The sequence below is a fragment of the Danio rerio genome, chromosome 4, assembly GCF_049306965.1.
Source record: "Danio rerio strain Tuebingen ecotype United States chromosome 4, GRCz12tu, whole genome shotgun sequence".
Taxonomy (NCBI): Eukaryota; Metazoa; Chordata; class Actinopteri; order Cypriniformes; family Danionidae; genus Danio; species Danio rerio.
This window is the reverse complement of record NC_133179.1, coordinates 74466672-74493338: the sequence shown is the minus strand read 5'-3', so window position 1 is coordinate 74493338 and position 26667 is coordinate 74466672. Positions and strand designations below refer to the sequence as shown.

General features: G+C 39.7%; 2 protein-coding genes across 14 annotated transcripts; both read right to left on the bottom strand.

Annotated features, from left to right (window-relative positions):
• Positions 1 to 485: 485 nt before the first annotated feature.
• LOC110439379 (uncharacterized) lies at positions 486 to 13084 on the bottom strand. 8 transcript variants are annotated; one of them, XM_073948459.1, is made up of 5 exons: positions 12550 to 13084; positions 12403 to 12460; positions 10043 to 10167; positions 8928 to 9057; positions 486 to 3011 (listed from the first exon to the last, which is right to left on the bottom strand). In XM_073948459.1, exons 4-5 carry the CDS (start codon positions 9010 to 9012, stop codon positions 1840 to 1842), a joined length of 1257 nt encoding a protein of 418 aa, XP_073804560.1. In that variant the 5' UTR covers positions 9013 to 9057; positions 10043 to 10167; positions 12403 to 12460; positions 12550 to 13084; the 3' UTR covers positions 486 to 1839. The 8 variants fall into 8 exon arrangements, with proteins under 8 accessions (XP_073804560.1, XP_073804558.1, XP_073804557.1 ...); XM_073948457.1 differs by lacking the exon at positions 10043 to 10167 and having other exon boundaries at positions 486 to 1663; positions 1816 to 3011; XM_073948456.1 differs by lacking the exon at positions 10043 to 10167 and having other exon boundaries at positions 486 to 1477; positions 1816 to 3011.
• Positions 13085 to 14209: 1125 nt separating this feature from the next.
• On the bottom strand, positions 14210 to 26451 carry zgc:171673. Of its 6 annotated transcripts, none has more exons than XR_012402593.1 (5): positions 25953 to 26451; positions 22849 to 22972; positions 17593 to 18758; positions 15888 to 17395; positions 14210 to 15497 (listed from the first exon to the last, which is right to left on the bottom strand). XR_012402593.1 is itself a non-coding variant. In XM_005168117.6 (4 exons), the coding sequence occupies exons 3-4, from the start codon at positions 22931 to 22933 to the stop codon at positions 17743 to 17745; spliced, it is 1101 nt and encodes a 366-aa protein (XP_005168174.1). In that variant the 5' UTR covers positions 22934 to 22972; positions 25953 to 26065; positions 26380 to 26451; the 3' UTR covers positions 14210 to 17742. The 6 variants fall into 6 exon arrangements, 1 of the variants encoding a protein (XP_005168174.1); XR_012402591.1 differs by having other exon boundaries at positions 15888 to 18758; positions 25953 to 26065; positions 26380 to 26451; XR_012402590.1 differs by having other exon boundaries at positions 14210 to 16363; positions 16994 to 18758; positions 25953 to 26065; positions 26380 to 26451.
• Between the last annotated feature and the right edge of the window lie 216 nt (positions 26452 to 26667).

The window sequence follows — 26667 nt, the reverse complement described above, 5'->3', positions numbered from 1 at the left end:
CTCCAGGCGAGACTTCAGGGTTTCTTCCACCGCAGCCTCGATTTCGCTTTTAAAATGGCGGCTTCATGAAATCAGTCTATAATAAGTGAATTACTGGCTCCTATTAACTACTGTATGAATGATTTGGACAGATTAAAATGCACTGTTTTCGTCCATTAGCAGCGTCAAACATGAAGAATTAAACCTTTTCTGTGATGTAAATCTTTAATGAAGGAACCAGTAAATCCTACTTATCTTGTTTCTAGAGTGTTTAAAACACATTCGCTAACACTTTAGCTTAAGTCACAATTAATGATAATCACTACTAGCTTATTCCAGCAATATTAACTGGTATTTAATAGAGTATTATTTTATACCAAATCCCTAATCCTACTCAAATCCTAAACCCAACTACTACTTTACTATTGAGAAGCATTTATTAAGCTAATAGCGTTATTTAATGGTTTGCTAATAGCATGAATTGTGAATTGAATTGTCCTCACATATTCTTTTCAAGATTTTTGCATTTAATATTTCAATTCCATCAACATGAACACTGTAATGTAACGTCAGTGACTTAATCTTTATGTAGCGTGTCCCACAGTTCCTACGGAAGTGTGACGGGTGATTGAAGTTAAAGCTAAACTGTCACACCTGTGAGATACACAAATGACATTTTGGTCCTTGCATTGGTTCAGGATATACGGACCCTTGAGCCGTGGCCACACTGCACTTTTCACCCAACAGACTTCCATTTATACGAACACGAATGTGTCAGACCTGAAACACAAGCTTGTGCGACAAGTTTCGACAAGTGTGGTTTAAATTTCACTGCTGAAAGTCCAAACACTGAAGAGCAAATCCAATCCGCAGATCAACAAGTCTTAAACCAAGCAAGCCAGTGGTGGCAGTGGAGGAACAGAACTTCACCAATTGACTAAAGTGAAGGAACAGTTGGGTATGACCACATCTCCTCTGGCCAAACTTTTTGTGTAGAGCTGCAGTCCAGGCATCAGAGGCTAAAAAACACTGGACGTTCATCGTGGAGAAGCTGCAGGTGTGAGCAGGGCACTGGCAGGTGTTCAGGCTGGCCCACAGGATCAAGCACTCTCAAACTCTAGTGCAGGGGTTCTCAAACTCGGTCTTAAAGGTCCGGTGCCTCTTCGATGGGCGGGAAAAGATTAAGGAAAAAAATCATTTGGCATACAGAAAAAGCAACAGCAAACTCTGAAGAGAAAGGACACCAAGGCAATGGTCTCAAACTCAATTCCTGGACGGCCGCAGCTCTGCACAGTTTTGCTCCAACCCTAATCAGACACAGCTAATTCAAATAATCAAGGTTCTCAAGACTACTAGAGACTATTATGCAGGTTTGAGTTGGGGGTGGTTGAAGCTAAACTGTGCAGAGCTACTGGAATTGAGTTTAAGACCATTGCACTGAAGTCATCATATGACCTAGGCCAGGGCGGTCCAAATTCGGTCCTGGAGGGCCGGTGTCCTGCAGATTTTAGCTCCAACTTGCCTCGACACACCTGCAAGGATGTTTCTAGAAAGCCTAGTAAGAGCTTAATTATCCAGTCCAGGTGTGTCAGATTAAGATTAGAGCTAAAATCTGCAGGACCTAGATTGAGAACCCTTGCTCTAGTGCAGGCATGTCCAAACTTGGTCCTGTAGGGCCGGTGTCCTGCAAAGTTCAGTTCCAACCCTAATCAGACACACCTGGGCTAGCTAATCAAGCTCTTACTAGGCTTTCTAGAAACCAACTTACCTCAACAACGCTGCTAGCATGAGCTAAAATCTGCAGGACACCGGCCCTCCAGGACAGAGTTTGCCTACCACTGCTCTAGTGTGACCACAGCTTTAATCTTCCTGTCCAGAATGAGTTTTCGAATGACGTTTCAGGTCTGACTGATATAAGAAACTCTTCCCGCACTGTTTGCAAGTGTAAGGTTTCTCCCCAGTGTGAATCCTCATGTGGACGTTAAGCACCCCTCTAACACAATAACTCTTCCCGCACTGTTTGCAGGTGAAAGGCTTCTCTGCGGCGTGACTCCTCATGTGAATCTTGAGGCTCGGCTTTTTCGAGCAAGATCTTCCACACTCAGGGCACATAAAAGGTTTCTGTCCGATGTGAGTTTGGACATGATCTTTAAGCTGACTGCCGTCTGGGAAACTCATCCCACACTGATGGCACTTTACACGGTTGTCTTTCAAATGAACCCTCTTGTGAGATTCAAGATGTACTTTGGTGCTGAAGCTCTTTCCACACTGATCACATGCGAAAGGCTTCTCTCCGCTGTGAATCATCATGTGGACACCTATCCTTGCTTTATGTTTAAAACCCTTTCCACACTGAGGGCAGGAGTACGGTTTCTCTCCACTGTGAACGATCATGTGCCTGTCGAGGTTTCCTTTAATAACGAAGCCCTTTCCACACTGATAGCAAACGAAAGGTCTCTCTCCAGTGTGAAATCTCATGTGGATTGTTAGGCTTCCCTTTTCGCTAAAGCTCTTTCCACACTGTTCGCAGGTGAAAGGCTTCTCTCCGGTGTGAATCCTCATGTGGCAATCTAGTGATGCCTTCGTGGTAAAGCCGTTTCCGCAGTGAGAGCAAGCGTACGGTCTCTCTCCAGTGTGGGTTATCACGTGTGTGTCAAGAGTGCTCCTCTGAGCGAAACTCTTTCCGCATTGACCACATCTGAAAGGTCTCTCCCCGGTGTGAATTCTCATGTGGGTTTTAATGTATTTTTGTGTAAACTGCCGTCCACAATGACGGCAAATAACAGCCAAATGGATTTCCTTGTGCTTTTCGAATAGGTCTTTCTTATTGAAGCTTTCCCCACACTTTTTGCAGGAGAAGCGCGTCTCTCCAGTGTGAACTCTTGAGTGAACTGTAAGGTTTCGCTTTTCAGTGAAACCTCTTCCACAATAGTGGCGTTTGAAATGTTTCTGTGGTGTGTTTTGAGCCTTCGGGTCTTCCTCTTCCTTGACATCATTCAGCTCTTGAATCTCCTCTTTTAAAAGTGTCAGATCTAAGATGAATATAACAAATGCAGGTATTGTTATCTAATATTTTGTTTTCCTATTGGATCCTTTGTCTTACGATGTACATTTTAATCCCCAAACCGAACACTTTTAATATATTACATTTAAACATGCTGTACAGATGCCACCATTTGTTCATAATATCTTCAAACCTGTCAGATTGTTCCCAAAATTGGCTCAGAAGATCCCTGGAACAGCAAAGAAATTGCTGAAGCTTTGAACAGATCAGATTTCAGATATGATGATGCTAGTTAAATGAAGTAAGTCTAAATCTGGGGTCACCAAACTGGTTCCTGGAGGTCCGGTGTCCTGCAGATTTTAGCTCCAACCCTCAAACACCTAAACAAGCTAATCAAGGTCTTACTAGGTGTTCTTGAAACACCCAGGCAGGTGTGCTGAGGCAAGTTGGGGCCAAATCCTGCAGGGACACTGACTGTTGCTAATAAACAGTTGTAGAGTTGAATTGAGCAACAAAACTTAGTTAAGCAAACCTTGAAAGAATAAATCACGTTGTTGTTTTCAGCCACTGTTTAATCTTGGCTTTCTCCAACCAAGAGTTTGCAAACTTGCATTCTCCCATTTTGCCGTCAGTTTCATTCTGTAGCAGGGCTATTCAATTAGTTTGTCATGGGGGCCAGTTCATGAAGTATCCCAAGTGAGATAGGACAATATGAGTGATGAAACAACAGCAAATCTAATGTAAAATTAAGCGATATATTAGGTAAGTATTTAAATTAACGGTTGTTATTATCTGCGTTCGTACAGACATAATCATAATATGCAATTTGTAATAATTCGTCTGACGTATCTTTTGTTTACATCGCACTTAAAGCCACACAACTCTCACCGCTACAGCGTGATGTTTTCTACTCGGTGCGCGCATATTGGTATACATTCTAATTTGCCCATGGAAAGTTGTGATATGTGAACGGCCCGCTGCTATAGTTAGTCCAGTGTGTGTGCTTATTAGCCTTGGTGTAGCTATAAGTTTGGAACTTTAAACTAGCGCACAGGTGGCAAAACTTTTAGTTGCAGCAGTTACGCAACAGAAACATGGCGTTGATAAGCTTTCAAAGCATCCAAATGTTTTCAGCTGCTCGCACCACTCACTCGCTAAATGTCAGGTGACTCACGCTCTGAACAATACGCCCTGTATTAAACAAATATACGTCACTTTATAACTATAGCTGCTGTTATTCGCAGGAACAAATTGCCTCGCGGGCCAAGTTTGACACAGGGGCTGCACAGGGCTAGGTAGGGCTGAAGCCTCAGGGCACATGGAAGAAGGGGGCCCTTGATTGGCTATTAATTTGCGCTATGATGCAGAAACGCTTCTTTGCGTTATGCTTTCCCTCGTCAATAATGTGAAGTATTCCTGCTGTTGTTTAAAAACAGTGACACCGGCGCTCAAAGTGCTCTGAACTGTGGCTCAGAGAGGCTGTAGCCCAATCAGAATATTGACTAGCCCTGTTTTAGTCACCCATAAGGGTGATCAGATGTCCCAATTTTCCCAGGACACTCCCTTATTTCAGCACTACCGTGAGAACCGTCCAGCCAGAGGTAGGCTCTCACAGTCTTCATCGTTGATTAACTTGCACATGTAGTAACAGAAGCTGGGATAGGCGGAATGATACTGAATGGACTGATAGCTGAAGTGAAGTCTCTGACATGCGGCTGTTACAGCTGGACTCAAGAAACCAGCGCATGCCCACAGCAGAAGTTATCAAAAGCAGTAATCAAAATGTCCGTCGTTGTGGAGTAGGCTATGTATTTCTTTAGAGTAAGCCTAACTGAACCAGTTAGAAAGCAAACTTTATTAATGTGCACTTTGCCCCTTAAAATGAAATTGACAGTGATATGGAGGAATTAAATATTGGCACTAGCTTTCATCTGGTTATACATCTGAAATCTGATGCAAAAAAAAAATTGAATAAAAGGATGCTAGCCTGCAACTCATAATATACCACAATATTTTGAATATTAGAAGCGTGGATATTAAAGATAGTATATTATTAGGGGTTTATAGTCAGCTAAAGTTCTACAGAAACATTTTAAAGCTAAACCCTTATTTAATGGATTTATTATAAAGGAATAATGCAGGAATTATTGCAAATGCTTTTTGTTTTGCCGATTTTTGCAGCCTGTTTTATCTATAAACTTTGTTTCACGTCATCACTTAATTTGGTATAGCCTACTTGCAGCCCTATTTTAATAAAATAGAAAAATATATAATAATCAACTATAAATCAAATGATGGAAAATTAGACGATATTAATTAGTGAATTATTATCATTAATAATACTAAACAACAACAATTATATAGTCAAAGTCAGAATTATTCGCCCCCCTTTGGATTTTTTTCCTTTTTCAAATATCCCTAATGATGTGTAACAGAGCAAGGAAATGTTCACAGCATGTCTGATAATTTATTTTGGCTATAATAAAAGCAGTTTTTAATTTTTTAGACACTGTTGGAATATCAAGCCAATTACACGCGTGTTCAATAAGAAAAGGTCAGGAGAGGGTTTTCTTCAATGCCAAAAATATTAGTAATTCATTAGATACAAATGAATAATTGGAGGACAGAGCTCTGGGTTATGTTACCCCAATGCAATACGAGAATTACATTCAAGAGGTTCACTAATAACCTGCATTTCCCTGACTCCAGCATATATACAGAACTGATATCAACAGGTGGAGTTCTGCTGTAACATCACTGATCAGTCATTCTGCAGTCCTTTGACTCTTGTACCCCAGACATACTTCCTCTTTCTGCAACCCTTCTCTGCATACCAGAACTGAACAGTGAAGTGCATCTTCAACATATTTCACAACTTCTACAAGCATCATGCATCTTGTGACATGTCCAGACTTTGTATTAGCCAGCAGTCTGGAACAAGGGCCTCTGCCCTATAGTTATTCTTGTTTAGCTATTTCCCTCTTGTCAGCAGTTCCTTCTAAAAAGTGTGCAGCACAGTAAAAAAGAAGTATGCCTGGTCAGTATATGGTGTCAAACAAGAGAAAAAGATTGAATAATCTGTTGTTAGTCTAAACATTTTTGTAAAAAATAAATAAATACACAAAAGTAATTAAAATAAACTCCTTTTGTCCACAACACCATTTTGAGGACAATATTATTAGCCCCTTAAGCTTTATATTTTCCTGATCTGCTCTCCATCAAACAGAAATTGAGGAAAAAAATAAAAGGGGGTCCTTGGATTTGCTATAGCCCCAGGGCCATGCTGGTTTCACTACATGTAGAGAGTGTCACATCACTTCCCCCCGTTTGACGCAAATTACTTGACATCACCCCCACAGAGGAGGAAAATAAATACATTTATACTTTTTTTTGGAGTCAAACGCTTTGGACAACACTTGAACATAAATTTAAGACCCCGTAAAAACAGGATTGAGACTTTTAAAAACCTTTATTTGATTTATCAACTTTTAATACTTTAAGACCCCGCGGACACCCTGGAAATAAATCACATCAGGCATGTTTCAGTAAGGAGGTTCAACCAACTCGAAGTAGAAACTTGAACTCTGGATTGATTTACAGAGAGATTAAAAACTTTAACTTAACCCTATAGCTCCGCCCCTCCCGCTACGTGAGCAAAGCTGCAGTCGTTGGGTGCGTGAAGTGTCCATCATTCCCACTTCTTTGTACCGCTCTTTTTGACTTCTCCGTCATCATTTGTTTCACCTCAGCAGGGATGGATTTTAATGTAACAAACGTTTGGATTACTTTCTCGAGCTAACTGAAATGCATCACATGACTGTTCATTTACTGCGCAAACCCAAGCCCGGCCCTGTCTAAAATGATAAGAAATTAAGTCCGAACCCACCCGAACCCCTCGGGTTCTGGCCAGAATCTTCTGCTCTAGTCTGAACTAGTAACACTGTTAGGTCTAGCTGCAAACAATGCAGGGATTACCCTGGACCCGCTATGACTAACGTTAGCTGCTGCAACGCAAGTTACCGCTGCTGCTTTCCACCTTTCATGTGAGACTCGGCAGCTTTTAGGCCCATGGTCCCTAACGAAAAGGTCTATTTGCAGAATATACACATTGCCTCATTGTCACATTATTAAATTTACACTTTCCCATATTTGCATTTTGAACCTCACCTCGACAACCGCGTAATGACAGCGCCGACGTAAGCGTCTGTAGCTGAACAACCGTAATAAGCTAATAAATCACGCAGACTGTCATTTCTCTCCTGTTTCACACATACTAAATTATTCAACTATTAGGTGTTTTACTGTGGACCACTGTGCTTCCCTGTCGTCATTAAGCACACCGGCTGAAAATGTAATACCTACAGCCACTTTACGGTAATCAACAGTCATATAGCGGTGCGTGACTGTCAGCTGACGCGCTCCATAGTGATAAACAGACGCTGTTTCCCAAACCGATACTCGCGATTTGAAGCGGAGCAAAAGTCTGGGTTTTGGGTGCGTGTTTAAACAGACATATACACATTATTAATAATATTAACATCTAAAGATGTCCATCTTGGTAGTTTTTTATCCAAAACACAACTAATTTCGTCTTAAATGAGCATAAACAGTTTGGAAAGCAGTCGAATGCTTTCATGATAAAGTTAGATGTGTGCATTTTTAAAGTGACACTTCTGTTATTTAATTTAAACAAAAAAATCTAAATAAATAAGAGACTCATTCGCTGCTCTTTAATGAGAACGTGTAAGTTATACAGTGGAGAAACGGTTAATAGATTGATAGCTTGATTATATTTCATTATATTAGTTATTGATTTTAATAAGCTGAACTGTTTGCTAATGTATTTGCTGCTGATGTTTACTCTTTTTTTTTGTTAATAATAATAATCAAACATATTACTGACCATTTAACTATTCATTTACAGTGAAACAAATCCAAATGAACATATTTAGTCATTTATGTAGTAACTTATTATGGTGGTCATATCCCTTATTTTCACATCTCAATGTTCACAGGTATACGCCAAATACGCACAGTAAAGACAGAATATACTGCGGTAGAAGAAGCTGCATCAATATTTTCCTTATTTATTAAATGACTTTCACCTCAGAGGACAATGCCGACACACAATGAATGCGTGGTGGTGTTTGAAGACATGAGATGCGGAGAACAGCTCTCGACGCTCCAGAGCATCTGGAGTCTGGAGGTAATTAATAATAGTCTATAATAACAATAATAAAACAGTTATGGTGATATATAATAACCAAAACAACATTTCAGATGCGTTACAGTGTGCTGGTTTGTCCATTCACATTTTCATCATCACATGATCTCTTATTATAACAAACCTTTTTAATGCACATACTGGAATTTGTTCGGTAAAAGTGTTTCTATAGTAGTTTACGCGCATTTTTTCTTATCGAATACACAGTTTATTATTATGTGCAAGTGTTTTTATGCCTATTTTCAAAAGTTATGTGCATCATGACGTTTCCATCAACCGTTTTTATGCGCATCTCCAAAAGTGCATTAAAATAGGTGATGAAAATGTAAGGCTAAGGTAAGAAATACTGCTTCATCTTTAATAAAGGGGAGGAGACCGACAGAAACTCAAGAGTTTAGAGAATAAAACCTGCTCCTGACCAGGTTAGGTTCACAGTAACTGACTCTGAGTTAAAGTGACCTCTCTTTCAGAAACAGGCTTGACTTACCCTGCTTTCTCCAGTTTAACAAACCTGCCACTCTGAAACTGAAAACCCAGAGTTTCTCTCATTTCAGGGTTAACATACTCAGTTTTCGCTTAACCTCCTTTCTGAAACAGGCCCCTTTGTGTGCATGTCAAATGGACGACAAGGCCTTTTTAAGTTTTTCAACATCAATCTCAATTTAAGGTCATTTTTGACATCAAGGTGCAAATGACTGAGCTGAGCTGATGAAAGCCAACCTGTTTGCTCCTCGTGATCTTCTCTTTTCAATGTGAACACTTGCTCAATCTTCAGGTCTTCAGTCTCCTCTTTAATAAAGGCCATCTTTATAATAGTGGAGCTCAGTCGCTTCAGCAGGAGTTTCTCTGTCTGTTTAAGAGGAGAAGAATCAACACAAACAAGAAGAAATCAACACTAAACCTCTGTCTGTGTCTCAATCAGGCTCCATCCATGACTAGCTGTCAGTGTCTTCAAAGCAACTAAACTAAGCTACTACAGCTGTTAAATAAAACAATTTTGATTAGTTTAGTTTTGACTTTATAAATCCCCGGAGGGAAATTCACATGTCACAGCAGAGCTCTCCATACTAAAAATAGATAAATAAGTTACATGCATATAGGAACAATAATAAGATTACATTTCATACTGCACACCTTGGTTCCAAAAACAACGAGTAAACACTTGTCCATATCTAATATCTAATTCAGGTTCAGCACAATTCATCTGCTATGACTTTGGTTATACAATCTGATCACTGTTGGTAAAAAAGACTTCCTGTATCTTTCTCTGTAGCACCGGGGTTAAATTAATCTTGTACTAAAAGAGCTTGCACACGCTTGGACTGTATCAAAAAGGGGATGACTATCGTGGTTCATTATACTAACAAATTTGTCCAGCATTGGATCCTGTGCAATCTCTTCTATGGTAGGTAGTGCACACCCCACAACAGAACCTGCTCTTTTTATGAGCTTATTTCATTTGTTTTTCTCCAAATTAAATTATTAATCCAAATTATTAAATTTTAATTTTTATTACCAAATTATTAATTATTAATCCAAATTTTATTAATACAAGCATTAATAAAAAAAAGCTGCATTCATCTCGATTATATCTTCAGCGTTTGGTGTGATTTCAGCTGTGTTGGCCAACCAGAAAGAAAAAACAAAGCACGCTGACATCACCAGGCAAAAAGCACGTTCGACTTAATGCAGCGCTGCACAGATCGATCGAAATCTGTCTTAAGCGGTGCATGCTGGTAGGAAATGTTGTCCGGATTGACGCTGCGCCGACGCCACCTGACTGTCACATGTGGCATCAAAGTATCGCAACAGCGCTCCGAGATCAGACGACTCACTCAAGCCGCTTTTCCACTGCACACGACATTTGGACACGACTGTCGGAATTCGCCCCCTTGTGGCAGCCGCACAGTATTTTCAGTGTTGTCGTGCACCAACGGGGAGAAGCTGATTCTCACGGTGTCTGAAATAAAGGAGGGCAAAAGCAAGAGCCTTTATTCTCTGTGCGTTTACATGGTTTAATGGATGAATAATTACTAGAAACTCATAGAAATATTAGAGGGAATGTGGACACAACATTGAAATATATATTTTTATTACTTTCTTACTTACATTTATGAACAGAAAAGTTTTTCTTTTTAATATAGACTTTTTATAATTCAAAAAATAACCAAATAAACTCCTATTTCTCATCTCGCGCGCTCGGATCTGCTTGGACAACACTATAATATCCGGTCGGCAGGTTGCATTCGGTCTAGTCGCAGGAGTTCAAATATTTCAACGGATCCGAAGCTCAATTGGGATCCGAATTTTCCGCATACAGAGATGATCGGAACTCCACGCAGCTCCCGGACTGCTCTCCATTGGAAATGAATGACTTCCGGTCTGTCGCTTGTCGCTTGTCGTGTGCAGTGGAAAGGAGGCTTCAGCCTGTGCAGCATATGAAGAGCGACAGCAGGAGCTGTGATGACGACACGGATTGGTTGAGCTCATCGCATGACAACAACCGCGTGTGTTTCAGGTTTATTAATGGACAACTTCCGATTCACGAATTTCAAAACAAACAATTCACTTTTCATCCCCTCTCTATCCTGCGCACATCATGCTTATTAAAAGACTACACATACTTCACTGCAGTATCATCTTTTGATCAATAATCTGCTATTATTATTTATTCAATTTTCATACAGACTATTTACTGCTTTCAGCCCCATAAATGATTTAAATGATGTATTTTAGTAAACAACCTGTATTAACTCAAATAGGTCTTACAAACTTGTAATAAAATAATTATACCCATTGAGCTTGAAATATTTTTGAAACAAATTAAGTAAAAAAATATTTAATTAAATATAAAATATGTGATTATAAAATATTTCATTTTCCCAGTACTGGGTTGCAGCTGCATCCGCTGTGTAAAACACATGCTGGATGAGTTGGTGGTTCATTCCGCTGTGGTGACCCCTGATTAATAAAGGAACTAAGCTAAAAAGAAAATGAATGATTAATTATATTGTGTTTCTTGTCGAGCTGTTTTTGCAGAAATGTTAAGAGTGACACTGATTTCCACTTAGAGTGTGCCTCATTTATTTTGCTCCTTTTGTTCAATGTTTTTGGATTAAAATGCTTTTTTTAAATGCTTTATTGTCCAAAATAACCCTATTCATGGATATTATCTCCTTTTTATGCATCCTGTCGTTTCCCCCTATATTTCTCATGCGTTTGCTATACAGGCTACTTAAATTCAATTTATAATTCCCGTATTGTTTAATGATGAACTACAGTTTGTAGATACTGTGTGCTGTTTTATTTGTACTGCAAATCTTTTGTTGTTATTGCAATAAATAAATAAATGACTACACCATTTAAACTCCGCCCTCAAAGCATGTGATCAGCATCTCGTCTATCACATGCTTCGTGTCGAACGCACCTAAAAACTCCAGTTCCACTGAGGTCATGTGGCTACTGAACCCAGAGTTTTGTAAAATCCTCACCCCGGCTGAAGATTCAGAAATGTTTGCTTTCATTCACCTGATATTGCATTTTCAACACAGCACCATAGATACTGAGGTGAGGTTGGTTTTATAGTCACACATTCAGACATTCTCCTTTATAATATAATGATATAAAAAAGTCTTGTAAATAGGGAGATTATAGTAGCAGCCAATGGCTATCAAAATTCAGCAATGAATTTTCAGACTGAATTTTCAGAAAATTCAGACTAAAATCACATGTAAAGTACGACTTTAAAACAACATTAGCACTATTTAATTGACTGTGAACAATGATGTACTTTGATAGTCATTGGCTGCTAATATGACTTCCCTATTGAGAATTAGCAAAGAATACTTTTCTGACATTATATTATTCAGGAGAATGTCTGAATGTGTGAATATAAACCAACTTTACCTCAATGGCTTCTCGGACATGCTGGTAAATTACATTTCCTCTTAACTTAGACATTATGATGTATAGCGGTTATAAATGAAAATAAAACATACATGACAATAAAAACAACCTGTCTCTTTTCATTTCTCATCAGAATCACATCACTTCAACACCACAGTAAACTCAAGTGGCTAATAATTAGCTTTTTTTTTTGGGAAAAGGACCGACAGAGCAGGATAAATACAACTCATGGCATAGCATGTGTGCAACTGCTAACACAGAACATTCTCAAAATAGTAAATAAACATACCTGACACAAACACAGCACCATAGGTTTAGTTCGTCTGCAGCTCTTATGATATTGGTGTCTAAAAGTGAATTAAACAGAGTGTCAAAGTTCCCAAGTGCCGATGTTAATTAATATTTAATAAGACAAGCGATCACCAAAGCAGCTTACCAGCAGAGACTTCTCGGGACTGCTGCTGCTGCTGCTGGTGAACTATGCTATGTAGCACCGCCCCCTACTGTGATGGACGCGACTTCAGGTAATGCCAAAACCAATAGTGAGTGTTCCTAGTTGAACCATTATTTTAACCATTATTTTAACTCCGTTATATATATATATATAGTACGATTGAAAAATCATTATACTGTTTATATTTTTCACGTGGGCAGCTTATTAAATAATTCTTCATCATGAATAAATGTTAACCATATAAACAGAAGGCAGTGTATTAAGATGAATTCAAGCATTTATGACAAACCTAATTTGATTAGACAAACGGTAAATGATAAAACTAAGAGGACAAATACAACGCGCTATAAAAGTTGAACGCGGTGTAAATGAATGTATTTCAGCGCTAATGTATACTCAACCAATATTCATCGCTCAATTTAAACTATTAAACGGTCTATATTAATATAAAGCTGAAACACTGAAGCACACGCGCTTCAGCCAGATCAAAACAAATGCACGAGCGCGGCGCACACACGGCGTCACACGCCCGCGTCAAAATAAAAGTCCTCTTTATATTTTGTTGTCTAAAACTTCCAAGAGCTCGTAGAATATTACACAGTGTAATTCAGCTATCGTTTATTCTGATATATATGCTTTTTATTTCAGCGCTTTTAACAAACTGTTTACAGTTTAAATGGCGTCAACACAATCAGTTCAAGTTTTGCTTAGATGTTCTTTCATTAGTAGCCCCAAAATCGCTGCAACCTCAAATTCCTCTGAAGTGCATACAGTGCACTCTGAACAGGTTTGTTTTGGCTTTGCGGTGTGACGTCATACGTGTGCGTCGCGTTTCTGCTTTAGGAGGTTAGGTTACATGTTTGACATGCTGACTCCAGTCCAGCTATGCAATTTCATAGTTTCCTAAGCATAATTAAATGGTTTAATTGTCACAGAATTTACAGAGTAAAGCTCTTTCTAACCTTTCCGATAGTTTAGTTATATTATGCGGGTATTTTCTGTTATTAAATGACATCCACATCGATCAGTTAATAGGAAACACCAATTTAGACACTGGAAGAGGTCAGAAAAGAAGCTTTTAGAAACGCAGGCTCAATTAAAACAACTCTTTGGCCATTTTGTTTTGATGTAATGCAATACATCAATCTTATTTTATGTAAATTATAGTATTAAAGAGTTAGTACCCTGCTGAAAAATCCAGCTTAAACCAGCCTAGGCTGGTTGGCTGGTTTTAGAGGGGTTTTAGTCATTTCCAGTCTGGTCTTAGCTGGTCAGGCTGGGAGATGACCAGCTAAAACCAGCTTGACCAGCCTAGCCAAGCTGGTTGTCCAGCCAAAACCAGCTATGTCCAGCTTAAACCAGGCTGGTCAAGCTGGTTTTAGCTGGATTTGGCTGGACATTTTTCAGCCTGACCAACTAAGACCAGGCTGGAAATGGCTGGAAACCAGCCTGGAAATGGCCAAAACCCCTCTAAGCTGGATTTTTCAACAGGGTAATGAGCATTCAGTTTAGAGTTATATATGACTAGTGAGCTAGAGAAGTGATTGAGACACAGACAGAGGTTTAGTGTTGATTTCTTCTTGTTTGTGTTGATTCTTCTCCTCTTAAACAGACAGAGAAACTCCTGCTGAAGCGACTGAGCTCCACTATTATAAAGATGGCCTTTATTAAAGAGGAGAGTGAAGACCTGAAGATTGAAGACACATTCACAGTCAAACATGAAGATGCTGAGCAGATAACTGGTTGGGGTTCATTCTCAAAGCTCAACTCAGTCATTTGATCCTCATTTGGACCTGCAGTCAGAGTCTGAGTCAGAGATACAATCAAAGAAAGTTTACTGAAGATAGCTTGCAGTTTCATCAGCAGATGCCAGCTTCAACACTCAGACAGAGTTAATAGGCCGCTCTGCTAACAATCTCAAATCAACAACTATTATACTCTCACATAACGTCATGAACTGCGTCATACATACAGGCATTTTACCAGATTGGTTAAACAGAGATAAAATTCTTAACAATATCTCCAATGATCACTTGGGCATCAAGCATACATAACAGAAGGCATGACAGAAGGATATTTCTGTGGTGAGGATGATCAGAGGAGAAATTAAGCTTGTCCTCACCAATAAACTCACATATACAACGAATACTTGTCTACGTCAAGGCTGTCCTGCTCTCTAGCAGGGGTCTTATCAGAATGGACACTAACAAAGCATACAAAGTTTCTTTCAAACAACAGAAGCTTAAAGTAGTGAACTCTTTCACTCAGTAAAATTAACATCTAGCCACGGCTGTTCAGGTAGCATCAAACATCCAGTTCCACATGAGAGGTCTCTGTGAAATAAATAATGTGGCATTCAGAAAAAGCAAGGGCACACATAGCATTCCAGTTTTACTCTGAAGAGGGATGACACTAAGGCAGGGGTGTCCAAACTTGGTCCTGGAGGGTCGGTGTCCTGCAGAGTTTAGCTCCAACACATCTGCAAGGATGTTTCTAGAAAGCCTAGTAAGAGCTTGATTAGCTAGGCTAGCTGTGTCTGATTGGGGTTGGAACTAACTTTGCCGGACACCGGCGCTCCAGGACCGAGTCCAGACATCCCTGCACTAAGGCAATAGTCTCAAACTGGATTCCTGGAGGGCCGCAGCTTTGCACAGTTTTGCTCCAACCCTAATCAAACACAGCTGATCCAAATAATCAAGCCTACTAGAGACTCTTGAGCAGGTTTGAGTCGAGATGGTTGAAGCTAAACTGTGCAGAGCTCCAGGAATTGAGTTTGAGACAACTGCACCAAAGTCATCATATGATCTAGGCCAGGGGGTGTCCAGACTCGTCCTGGAGGGCCGGTGTCCTGCAGATTTTAGCTCCAACTTGCCTCGACACACCTGCAAGGATACATCTAGAAAGCCTAGTAAGAGCTTGATAGGTCTGAGCTGCGTCCGAAACCGCATTCTTCCACACTGTATAGTATGCTAAAATCAGTATGCGTGCCGAGTAGTATGTCCGAATTCATAGAATTCGAAAATCAGTATGCGAGAAGTACCCGGATGACTTACTACTTCAGGCGATATTCTGAAGTGCGCAGCCCATGCACGCTGCGCTATCCCATGATGCCCCGCGAGCGAATTCATGAATGGGAGTGAAGCGACGCAACTGACGCAGGTAGGTCACGTGACCATGAAAAAATGGCAGATGTAGTACGTCCGAATTCCATTCATACTTTTCACATTCGTACTGTATAGAACGCACTTTTCTAACAGCTGAGTAGTACGTTTACATTCAAATGCAGCACCTACTGAGTAGTATGCGGTTTCGGACGCAGCCTTGGTGTGTGTGATTGGGGTTGGAACCTGTTGTGAGGTCCCGAAAAAGATCGGGCTAACTGATCCGGCATGTTACTCGAGGATGTAGAGGTGTCGCGTAGTGTGGAGGGTGTTGTCACAGACAAAAATGAAGATGGTTGGGGAGTCATGGAAGAAAGTGAAAGTGAACAGGGGACGAGGGAGGAGGGCGGTTGAGGAGAGGGATCGCTAAAATGAAGTGTTCCGGCGCAAATTAAGCCCTGGGTGGAAATAACCTTTGCAGGACCGAGTTCGGGCACCACTGATCTTAAAGACAAATTCTACTTTATTACTCACTATAACATATAGGATATTTGCCAATCGTGGAGCAGTCATCATTTATATCCCTCCTTCGGTGTACTTTCAGATGGGGGTTAACAAAGGCTCACAAACTCATTGGCTGAATCCTTTTATAGCTCAAGTGTTTGGGCAAGTAATGCCTAGTTCAAACTCAAGTCCTGGAGGGCCGCAGCTCTCAGCTGATCTATCTAATCATGGGCTGAGTCTGAAACCGCATACTTCCATACGATATAGTACGCCAAAATTAGTATGCGAGCCAAGTAGTATGTCCGAATTCATAGAATTGGAAAATCAGTATGCGAGAAATACGCAGATGACCTACTACTTCCGGCGAGATTCCGGAGTGTGCATCCCATGCATGCTGCGCTATCCCATGATGCCCCGCGAGCGAATTCATGAATGGAAGTAAAGCGACGCAACTGACGCAGGTAGGTCACATGACCATGACAAAATGGCGGATGTAGTACGTCCGAAATCCATACATACTTTTCACATTCATACTGTATGGAACGCACTTTTCTAACGGCCGAGTAGTATGTTTAAATTGAAATGCAGTACCTACTGAGTAGTAGGCGGTTTCGGACGCAGCCAAGGTGTTCAGGAGTAGTCTTGAACACCTTGATTAGCTGGATCAGGTGTGTCTGATTAGGATTAGAACAAAACTGTGCAGAGCTGCGGCCCTCTAGGAATTGAGTTTGAGACTTATGCAGAATTGTATGCCAGATCGGGCTGTGATCGTGGGAAACGCAGCAAGTGATCAACGATCTTCAGCCTTTATGAAAGTGCACTTTGTAGAGGGGTCCACAAATTATGAATGCAAGGATACATCACTACCCAGTCAAGGAGATTATGCTAAGGATCGCCAGGCACAATATTCAGCTTTGAAACATGAGGAATCGCATATTTCAGGGGTGCTCAGCCCTGCTCCAGGAGATCTACCTTCCTACAGAGTTCAGCTCCAACCTTTAGCACACATTAACCAAATAATTAGGACCTGAAGTGGCACGTGATCATTACAGGCAGGTGTGTTTGATATGGGTTGCAACTGAAATCTGCAGGAAGGTTGATCTCCAGGAACAGGGTTGAGCACCCCTGGCGTTTTTCCATCTTCTGAGGTCATTGGATGAAGTGAAAAAGAAGCTGAAAGATGTTGGTAATCATTTTTCGTTTTCATATTGGCTTGTCGCTACCTGAGGCAATAAAAAAAGTATGGCAGAGGGATCTCTCAATGGTTAAAGTCATGTAGTGTGTACTAGGCTTTAGCTGAACTCAGAGAACAGATCAACACCAGCAGTTGTTTATTTAACCAATCAAGAAGAGTAAGAGGAGATTAATGCTCAGAAATTCCTATTCCGAATTAGACTGTACATTTTCAAGTGGTACTCACTGCAGAGCCACATGAGCAGAGCTGAGCTCCAGCAGGAGGGAGCTTGAGCTCCAGTTCCTCCTTGCTGCACTTCTTCTACAAGTGAGGTCACAAGGGGTTGAGGTTAGGGGCTGGCATGTCTGCCGTCCAGTGTTAAATGATGACGGAAGCTCATTCCAGACTGATTACACACTCGCTTATATGAGCCCTCATGTGCCGATTGAGGTTGTCTTTACGCGAGAAGCTCTTTTCACACTGACCGCATGGAAACGCCTTCTCTTCGCCGTGAGTCTTGACGTGGTTATTAAGGTCGCTTTTTAGGTTAAAACTTTCTCCACACTCTTGACAGGTGAAGGATCTCTCCGTGTGAGTTCTGACGTGGATATCGAGGCTGTTGTTCTGCGTGAACCGCTTTCCACACTGCTGGCAGGAGTACGGCTTCTCTCCGGAGTGAATCCTCATGTGTCTTTTAAGGCTGTACATCTGAGTGAAACTGTTTCCGCACAGCTGACAGGTGAAGTTCTTCTCTCCGCTGTGCACCCTGATGTGCTTTTTAAGGTGTCTTTTCAGGAAGAAAGTCTTTCCGCATTGCTGGCATTCGAACGCCTTCTCTGCGGAGTGAATTATCATGTGGTCATTGAGGTGCTGCTTTATACTGAAGTCCTTCCCGCACAGCTGGCAGGAGTACGGCTTCTCTCTGGTGTGAATCCTCGTGTGCGAGTTAAAGGAGGATATCTGACTGAAACCTTTACCGCACTGTTGGCAGACGTACGGCTTCTCTCCGGTGTGAGATCGCATGTGGATCTTATAGCCTTGGACCAGGCTGAAACTCTTCCCGCACTGTTTGCAGGTGTAAGGCTTCTCCCCAGTGTGAACTCTCATGTGAACTCTTAGGTTGGGCTTCTGCCTGAAGCTCTTCCCACACTGTTGGCACGAGTACGGTTTCTCTCCGTTGTGGAGATTCATGTGGCCCTCGAGGGATTGTTTTCGAGTGAAGCTCTTTCCACACTGACAGCAAATGAAAAGACTGCTAGGCTTGCTTTTCTGAGGAGATTTGCTGGTGCGTGGGGAAGTCTGTGTAGCCTCTGTGTGTGGCTCTTCAGTCGCTAAGACTTGTTGCGTCTCACACTGATGTTTCTCTTCCATTTCAATCAGTTCCTGAGGTTCTTCTTTCGGCTCCACTGAGTCTAAAGTGACAAAACAAAACAGTTTGAAGACACAAACAACAAACATAACAACCAATATGAAAGCATTTCAAGAGTTTACACTTTGCTGATGATTGGTTATAAAGTGTGTTGGCATGCTGTCCCCGGAGCTCATTAATAATGTTTTATTTTTTCAGGCTACTTTAGCATTTCAGCTTTAAAATGATCCCAGATACAATAATGAATCTTTCTTTGAATGAGACGATGAACTGAATCAAGTGTGTTGAATGAGGAATACAGTACAATGCAGAGTTGTGCATCTCCAGGACCAGCACTGAAAACCGCTGTAATAAAATTTTATGAATTTTCCATAGATTGGGGTATATGCTGAAGCATGCTAATAGGACTTTTAATTTGCCAGTAACCTGGGTTAAGCGCTTCTGGCGAATTGAATGCCAATGCAAAATCCGGTGCGTTTAAGGTCTGTTTTCTTTAAAAATCAGCGATCTCCACTGGCAGAGTGATATCCGATTTAAAGTGGGTCTCAGATTGTACAAGAAGCACTGCATTACATTACATTTCCCCCGCCATATCTTTATAATATGAGCATTTATTTTACCCCAGTATATTCAATGGAGCTTCTGCGCTAGCCTGCCGATTCTGACGGGAGCGTGCGAGTAAACGGCTTTTTGTCTCGTTTTACGCTTGAGCAACTAAATAAATGCTAAAGTTTATTTAACTGAATGTATTTTAATGACATTACAACATCGATGCTGTTTAAGGAACTGTATAAAATGGAAAAAAGTTCACAATAACAGCTCACCGGAAGTGTATCAGCATGGGAACTGCACTAGCTCGGCATACACCCTATAGAAGTCAATATTCATGAGCTAATGTTTCATTAATGTTTATGTATACGTGGTAAATAACAAGAAAAACAATGCATGTTCAAAGTTATTACAGCATTAATCATGGTCATAAATCATGCAACAATCCACTTTAGGATTTCTACAGGTGTCAAATTTAAGACTTTTTAGGACCATTATGAATGAAACTGTGGACTTATACAAGACTAAACACTGATGATGATTTCTAATGGCCAGGGCCAGACAGAATCTGTGGACGTCTTTTGCTGTTTCTGTGGAGAATTTTGATATAAATCTGTGGATTTCTGCAGAATTATTTTGGGAGTATCATAACTAAAATCTTAATATGTGAAATAAAAAATAAAATCTTTTAAACTTTTATTTAATGTTTAAAATGCAAATCCAATAAGATTCACTTTATTTAGTAAACAAAGCAAGTCTCTCATATTATATCTCTACTAAAAGACTGAAAATATGACTGTTCAAACTGCATTGTGCATAAATCTGATGAACATTTTCACATTAGTCAATAATATTACTGTAATTAATTTAAAAACCGAATAGATATAGATTTACCCACATTTACTCAAGTAAATAAACAGAATTAATGATGGGCTAAAAATCCATGTGGGCCCACTAAATGGATTGTTTTCGCTTGCCACCAAATGTAACGGTGTAAATGCGGAGCTAGTGTGTTTCCCATACTGATGAACGTCCGGTGAGCTGTTATTGTGAACTTTTTCTCATTTTATACGGTTCCTTAAACAGCATCGATGTTGTAATGTAATTAAAATACATTCAGTTAAACCAACTTTGGCATTCATTTAGTTGTTCAAGCGTAAAATGAGACAAAAAGCCGTTTACTCGCACGCACCCGTCAGAATCGGCAGGCTAACGTAGAAGCTCCATTGAATATACTGGGGTAAAGTAAATGCTCATATTATAAAGATATGGCGGGGTGAATGTAATGTAATGCAGAGCTTCTTGCACAATCTGAGACCCACTTTATATCGGATATCACTCAGCTAGTGGGGATCGCTGACTTTTAAAGAAAACAGACCTTAAAAGCGCCGGTTTTTGCATTGGCATAGTTTGCCGGAAGCGCTTAACCCAGGTTAAAGGCAAATTAAAAGTCCTATTAGCATGCTTCGGCATACACCCTATTATTTCTTAGCAACATACTTTAATGCCTAAAAAACAAGAAAACTCTAGTTGAACACACGTTTTACAACATAATATTTAGTTTTGACAAGTTTAACATTGTTAAAACATAAATAATCAATATATTTGTTGGCTTTTGGTCCAAATTGATTGACTATAACTTCTATTCAACCTAATGTGTTTCTGTTATAAAACCTTAAGTGTCATGCCTATTTATTAATATTATGTCTACTCTCCCTTACTTCTGTAGAGAGTTTTTGCAAGAATGGAAAACAACGTAAAGGGATATATTGCTCTGTTATTTTCATGAGAAACTGTGTAATTGTTTTTAGATTTATTTTCCCTGGGAATCTGGGATTTCATTTGGAGGAATCACTGTGAAATATTTCTAACAGCTATTATACATTGCATCTCTTTGCAATAAAAAACTTAATTATAAATTTAAATAAAAAAAAAAAAAAAAAGGTTTTATAAGGTTGGATTGTTGGTGTTTGCAGGGATGTCGGCCTGATTGTGTGGCTTTATTTGGTTAGAGGAAAATAATTAAGATCTGTTAAAAATGATTTAAGACACATATTTCAGTGAATTTAAGATTTTTAAGACCTTAAATGTAGTTTTTGAAATGTAAGACATTTTAAGAGCCAGTGGTCACCCCGTTATTTAGTTTAAATTAATCTTTATATATATATATATATATATATATATGTTAAACTTATTTAGATAATGCTCACGCAGCACTAATAATGTGAGAGCAGGAGTTTGGTCATGGACAGAAAAGACGACGATTAACCCATATTCAACTATACAGATATCCCTTTAAAATTAATTTCCATGACTTTTCCAAAACTTTGTGGGTTTTTCAGATTTTCCAAAACATTTGTAGGCCTGGAAAATGACATGTCTTCAATCTGAAATCCTGCCCATTATTTACAAATCCTACAAATGATTAGCAGCTCAGTGTTGAGAGCTCAAATCTTTATATGACAATCTTCTAGATTTGAATGTCAGTAAGACAAAAGAGATGGTGTTTGACACTAGAGGAATTAGTGATCATAGGCCTGTGACCATCAAGACTCAAACCATCACACAGGTCACTTCATATAAATATCTTGGTGTCTTCTTCGATAACTCACTAAAATGGCATATACATGTTGATAATCTTTGTAGTAAGCTTCAGCAACGCTTCAAGCATAAGAATTTATGGAGTGGATCAGAAATGTATGATCATGTTCTATAAGGCTGTGTGTGAGAGTTTGATAAGGTACGGCATCACAGCTTGGTTCGGCAACTTGTCTGTGCAGCTGAGATCTAAAGTAGTTTGTTTAATTCACACTGCCTGGAAAATTATAGGTGTATCAGAGCTGACGTCACTGCAGGATATGTATGAACAGGAGGCATTAAGGTGTGCTAAACAAATTGTTCGTGACGTATCACGTTCTGCACATAGAATATGAGTTGTTACCCTCGAGGAAAAGATTCAGAGTACCTTACTGTAGATTCAACAGATATAAAAAATATTTTTATCCTACAAGCATTAAGCTATTAAATAATAGTGGTGGATTAGATTAGATTGAGAGTATTCAGTTTGCTTATTTATGTGTTTATGGAGTGAGGCTTGTAACTTCTATTGAACTATCTATTTGTGTTTTGTATGTTGCTTTGTTTTGTCCATGTTTGTGATGACTGCAGCTGGGGGCAAGAGCCCAAGACACATTTCCCTAACTGGGACAATAAAGTTTTACCTTACCTTACCTTACCTTACATTAACTAGTTTGGATTTTAAATCAAGGATGTCCAAACTCAATCCTGCATAGTTTATCTCCAACTTGCTTCAACACACCTGCCTGGAAGTTTCTAGTATACTTAGTAAGAGCTTGATTAGCTGGTTCAAGAGTGTTTAACCGAGGTTGGAACTAAACTATGCAGGACACCGGCACTCCAGGACCGAGTTTGAGCACCCCTGTATTAAATGGTTTTAATTTCTTTCTGAATGCAGCATATCATGTCCTAATAACGCATGGCCAACTCGCATGTTCTGCTGTTCTTCTGAAGGCATCGCTAGTGTTTGTGTAGTGTTGAGCTGAGCTTTGAGAATGAAGACCAACCTGCTTGTTCCTCAGGATCTTCGTATTTTATGGTGACCATCTCTATGATCTTCACGTCTTCGCTCTCCTCTTTGATGAACTCCATCTTCAACAGTTCTTTCAGACTGCACACGTTTAATAAATCCTGTAATTAACAGAAAGCAGACACAGAAAAACCCTCAAAACTAGGAGTACAAATTATTCAGAGGACACAAACACACTCTGTCATTAAGGAAAGATCCAGCTTTTCTGAAAACACCACTGTCAAAATCCTGTAGTCTAGAGATGAGCACTAGTGGGCGGAGCTTTCCCCCTCTGATGACATCATACACAGGGAGAATGTCAATCAAAGTGTTTCTGCAGACGGTTTATATCAAGTCTGATCAGAACAAATACAACTCATGTTTTTTAGCAATAAAAGCTGGTGTATTCACACACCTGACAACTTATGAAACCTTATGAAAGTCAGGTTAGCATAACAGGTCCCCTTTAAACCAGTAAAAGCTGAAGCATAAGAGTTTTGCAGCAGTAACTGAGGAGAAATGGTGTATGCGCACAACTAGGGTTTTTCCTCTACCAATAAACATAGGGTGAATGGATTATATGGCTTTATTCAATTTTAAACGGTTCCTTTTACAGCATGGATGCTGTAATATAATTGAAATACAATCAGTTCAATAGACTTCATTTAGCTGCTCAAATGTAAAGCGAGATGAAGAGCCGTTCACACATGAGCATGCGCCGTCAGGATCAGCAGGCGAGCGCAGAAACTCCACTGAAAATACTGCAGTACAAACGTTTTCCATATTTTAAAGACATTTCTTGCTCATTCTGAGACCCACTTAATATCACATATCAATCAGGCAGTGAAGATCACTGAATGTGAAAGAAAACAGACCTTAAACGAGCCGACTTGTAACAGCATTTACAGGAAGTGCTTTAACTGGGTCACTGACAATTAAAAGTCCTTCTGCGTACACTAATAACAATGTTAATTCATGATTGAACCGTTACGCAACCAAATTTAAACCGAATATAGAGCCTAATTTAGACTGATGAAATATTAAGCCTTATATATCTCATTTAATTTGGGTTAGTTCAAAATTAAAAGAATTAGAAGAATATATAAATATTTCTCGTACGCATTAATTACCTATATACTGTACAACCTGAGGCCATCATTTCAATATTGGGTATCAAACCACAGTCCTAATGTTTTAATAAAAGCAGGATACGTGTGATTGCCTTTGCTACGCTTTTAGCTTGGAGGTTAATATTGCTGAAATGGAAGGAAAAATTTCCTCCAACCTTTAAGCAATGACTGGAGCTCCTACACCACCTGACTTTACAAACAATACAGTACTGTAAGAGGCTGTACTGATGCGTTTTTCCTCACCTGGCAACCTGTTTTAGATCACATAAAGAAGAAGATAGGATTATTATTATTTATTTGTATTTTATCTTAATATTATTTATATATTTTTACAGAGTTAAAATGTATAAGGGTGCGACGGGTTTTGTTTGTTGTGTAAAAAGAGAAGAAGTGAAAAGCTATTTGTACAGCTCATATCTAACATGTTCAATGAAAATACTTTTGAACAAAAAACATGAAGGAACAGAATCAAAGGTAGGCCAATAACCGTGATAACACACCAACAAACGGCTTCAGGGTATGGAGTAAAATCACTGTCATAAATATTTCGTCCATCAATAAAAATATGTAATTATAAAATCGTAAAGGAAAACGGAGCGTACTCATAAATTTACGAGGGTACAGCTCCAAAATCTGCGATTAGAACAGACACAGATACGACATTTTCTTGGTTTGTATACGACTGATAAATTTACGATGGGTGTACTTTACAAACACGAAATACATTTTCACCACGGACACGAAGTCCTGATTACGAGTACGAATCAAACAGCAATTGTATTAGCGACAAAATTACGTCACCGCTGTTACAGGCATTAATAAACAAGCGATACTGATACTGCGCTCGCTGCCTGTAATGTTACTTACATCATGCTAGCTCACTATCCTCATTCCACTCTTAATTTTAAATTTATTTATTTAAATTTTTTAAGTCTTAACTTTTATTACAGCTCATGACGGACATTTCTCAAAGAGGGAATAACAAAACTCATACCCAAGACGGTGTGTGGGGGCTCTGTTGTGCAGGCGAGCCGTTGTGATCGATGGCTCTCGCTTGTTTATTAATGCCTGTGACAGCGATGACGTAATTTTGACAGTGGAGTGTCACTGTTTGATTCGTACTCGTAATCAGGTCGTCGTGTCCATGCTGAAACTGTTTTTTGTGTTTGTAAAGTACACCCATCGTAAATTTATCAGTCGTATACAAAGAAAATGTCGTATCTGTTCGCAGGTTTTGACATCGTATCCTCGTAAAATTACGAGTACGCTCTGTTTAACTGTACGATTTTATAATTGCAGATGCGTGAATTTTATTTACGCACAAAATATTTATGACAGTGATTTTATTCCATGTCAGGGTCTCTAGGTCTCATACTGGATTCCTGGAGGGCCGCAGCTCTGCACAGTTTTGCTCCAACACTAATCAGACACACCTGATCATACTAATCAAGGTGTTCAAGACTCTTTTCAACACCTTGATTATGTGGATGAGCTGTGTTTGATTAGAGTTGGAGCAAATCTCCAGAGCTGCAGCCCTCCATGAATTGACTTTGAGACCTATAGATGAGCATCTTTCTTATTTTAGTCTCGCATGCTCGTCATTTCAGACGGAGACGCGCAGTTTGCCAGCACAAACACGGTTAGGCAGGATACGGCGGACGGATACACCTGCGCTGACTGAGAGCCTTTGAAGAGGAGCAGAGCAGACATTAAAGAGAGAGACGACATGTATCTATGGGATATAATGTACACATATCACCACCAAAAACCACTTAAAGCACTCGCTTCACAGTCAAACTCAAACATATCGTGTAAAAGAATAAAACAACGACCCTATTAGTACACACGCGTACACCAAACTGCCACAACAGAAACGAACGGCTCGTTTTTCACCATTAACCGTCCCATTCCTAATATAATGCACTCATCAGGAATGTACAGTAAACGCTACACAAATAAAGACGACACTCACATATAGAAATGTTCCCTCGCGGCAGCTCGTCGATGCGCTGTCAGCTGCGGGTGAACTCCTTCATCTGATCCGCCTCCGCCTCCTGCGCATCTGCATGGAGCTCCACTTCACCGCTGGAGACAGACAGACTATTATGGGATGGATATTTTCAGCTTCTCAGACACACAACGAGCCTTTATAAAGGCATAAACACGCTAGTCCGTTTAATTCAGAGTGTTTGGGAGACATTTTCCCAAATACATTACTCTACGGTGTTTTTTCCTGTTGTGATTTCCATTTGTTTACATTAATGTCTCGCGTTTGTCCACAAAAATGGCCGTAAATAATGAATTAATTTATACACACGATAATTAGCATACCGTGCACAAATCTAGCCCTTTGATTAAACTGTTATAATACATGAATCAAATTTAAAGCGCAATCTTACCGCCTGTTTACGCACAGGAGCGCGAGCGGCGCAGCGTTATGGCGTCACATCACCGCTACAGAATAAAAGTCTAGTTCACGCACTAAACATCTGCTTTACAACACAAAACATTTATTGAATCGTAGTCGTTAAATCATAATCAATTGTAATACTCAGTACTATTTTCAAACAATGTGGAGAATCTTGATTATCTTAAGAAAAAGCTTTAGAAGGAACTATTTCTTGTGGCTGCAGAGGGATCTATTTAATGTCGATCCATTTTATTCCAGTCAACTTTCCCCTAATTTT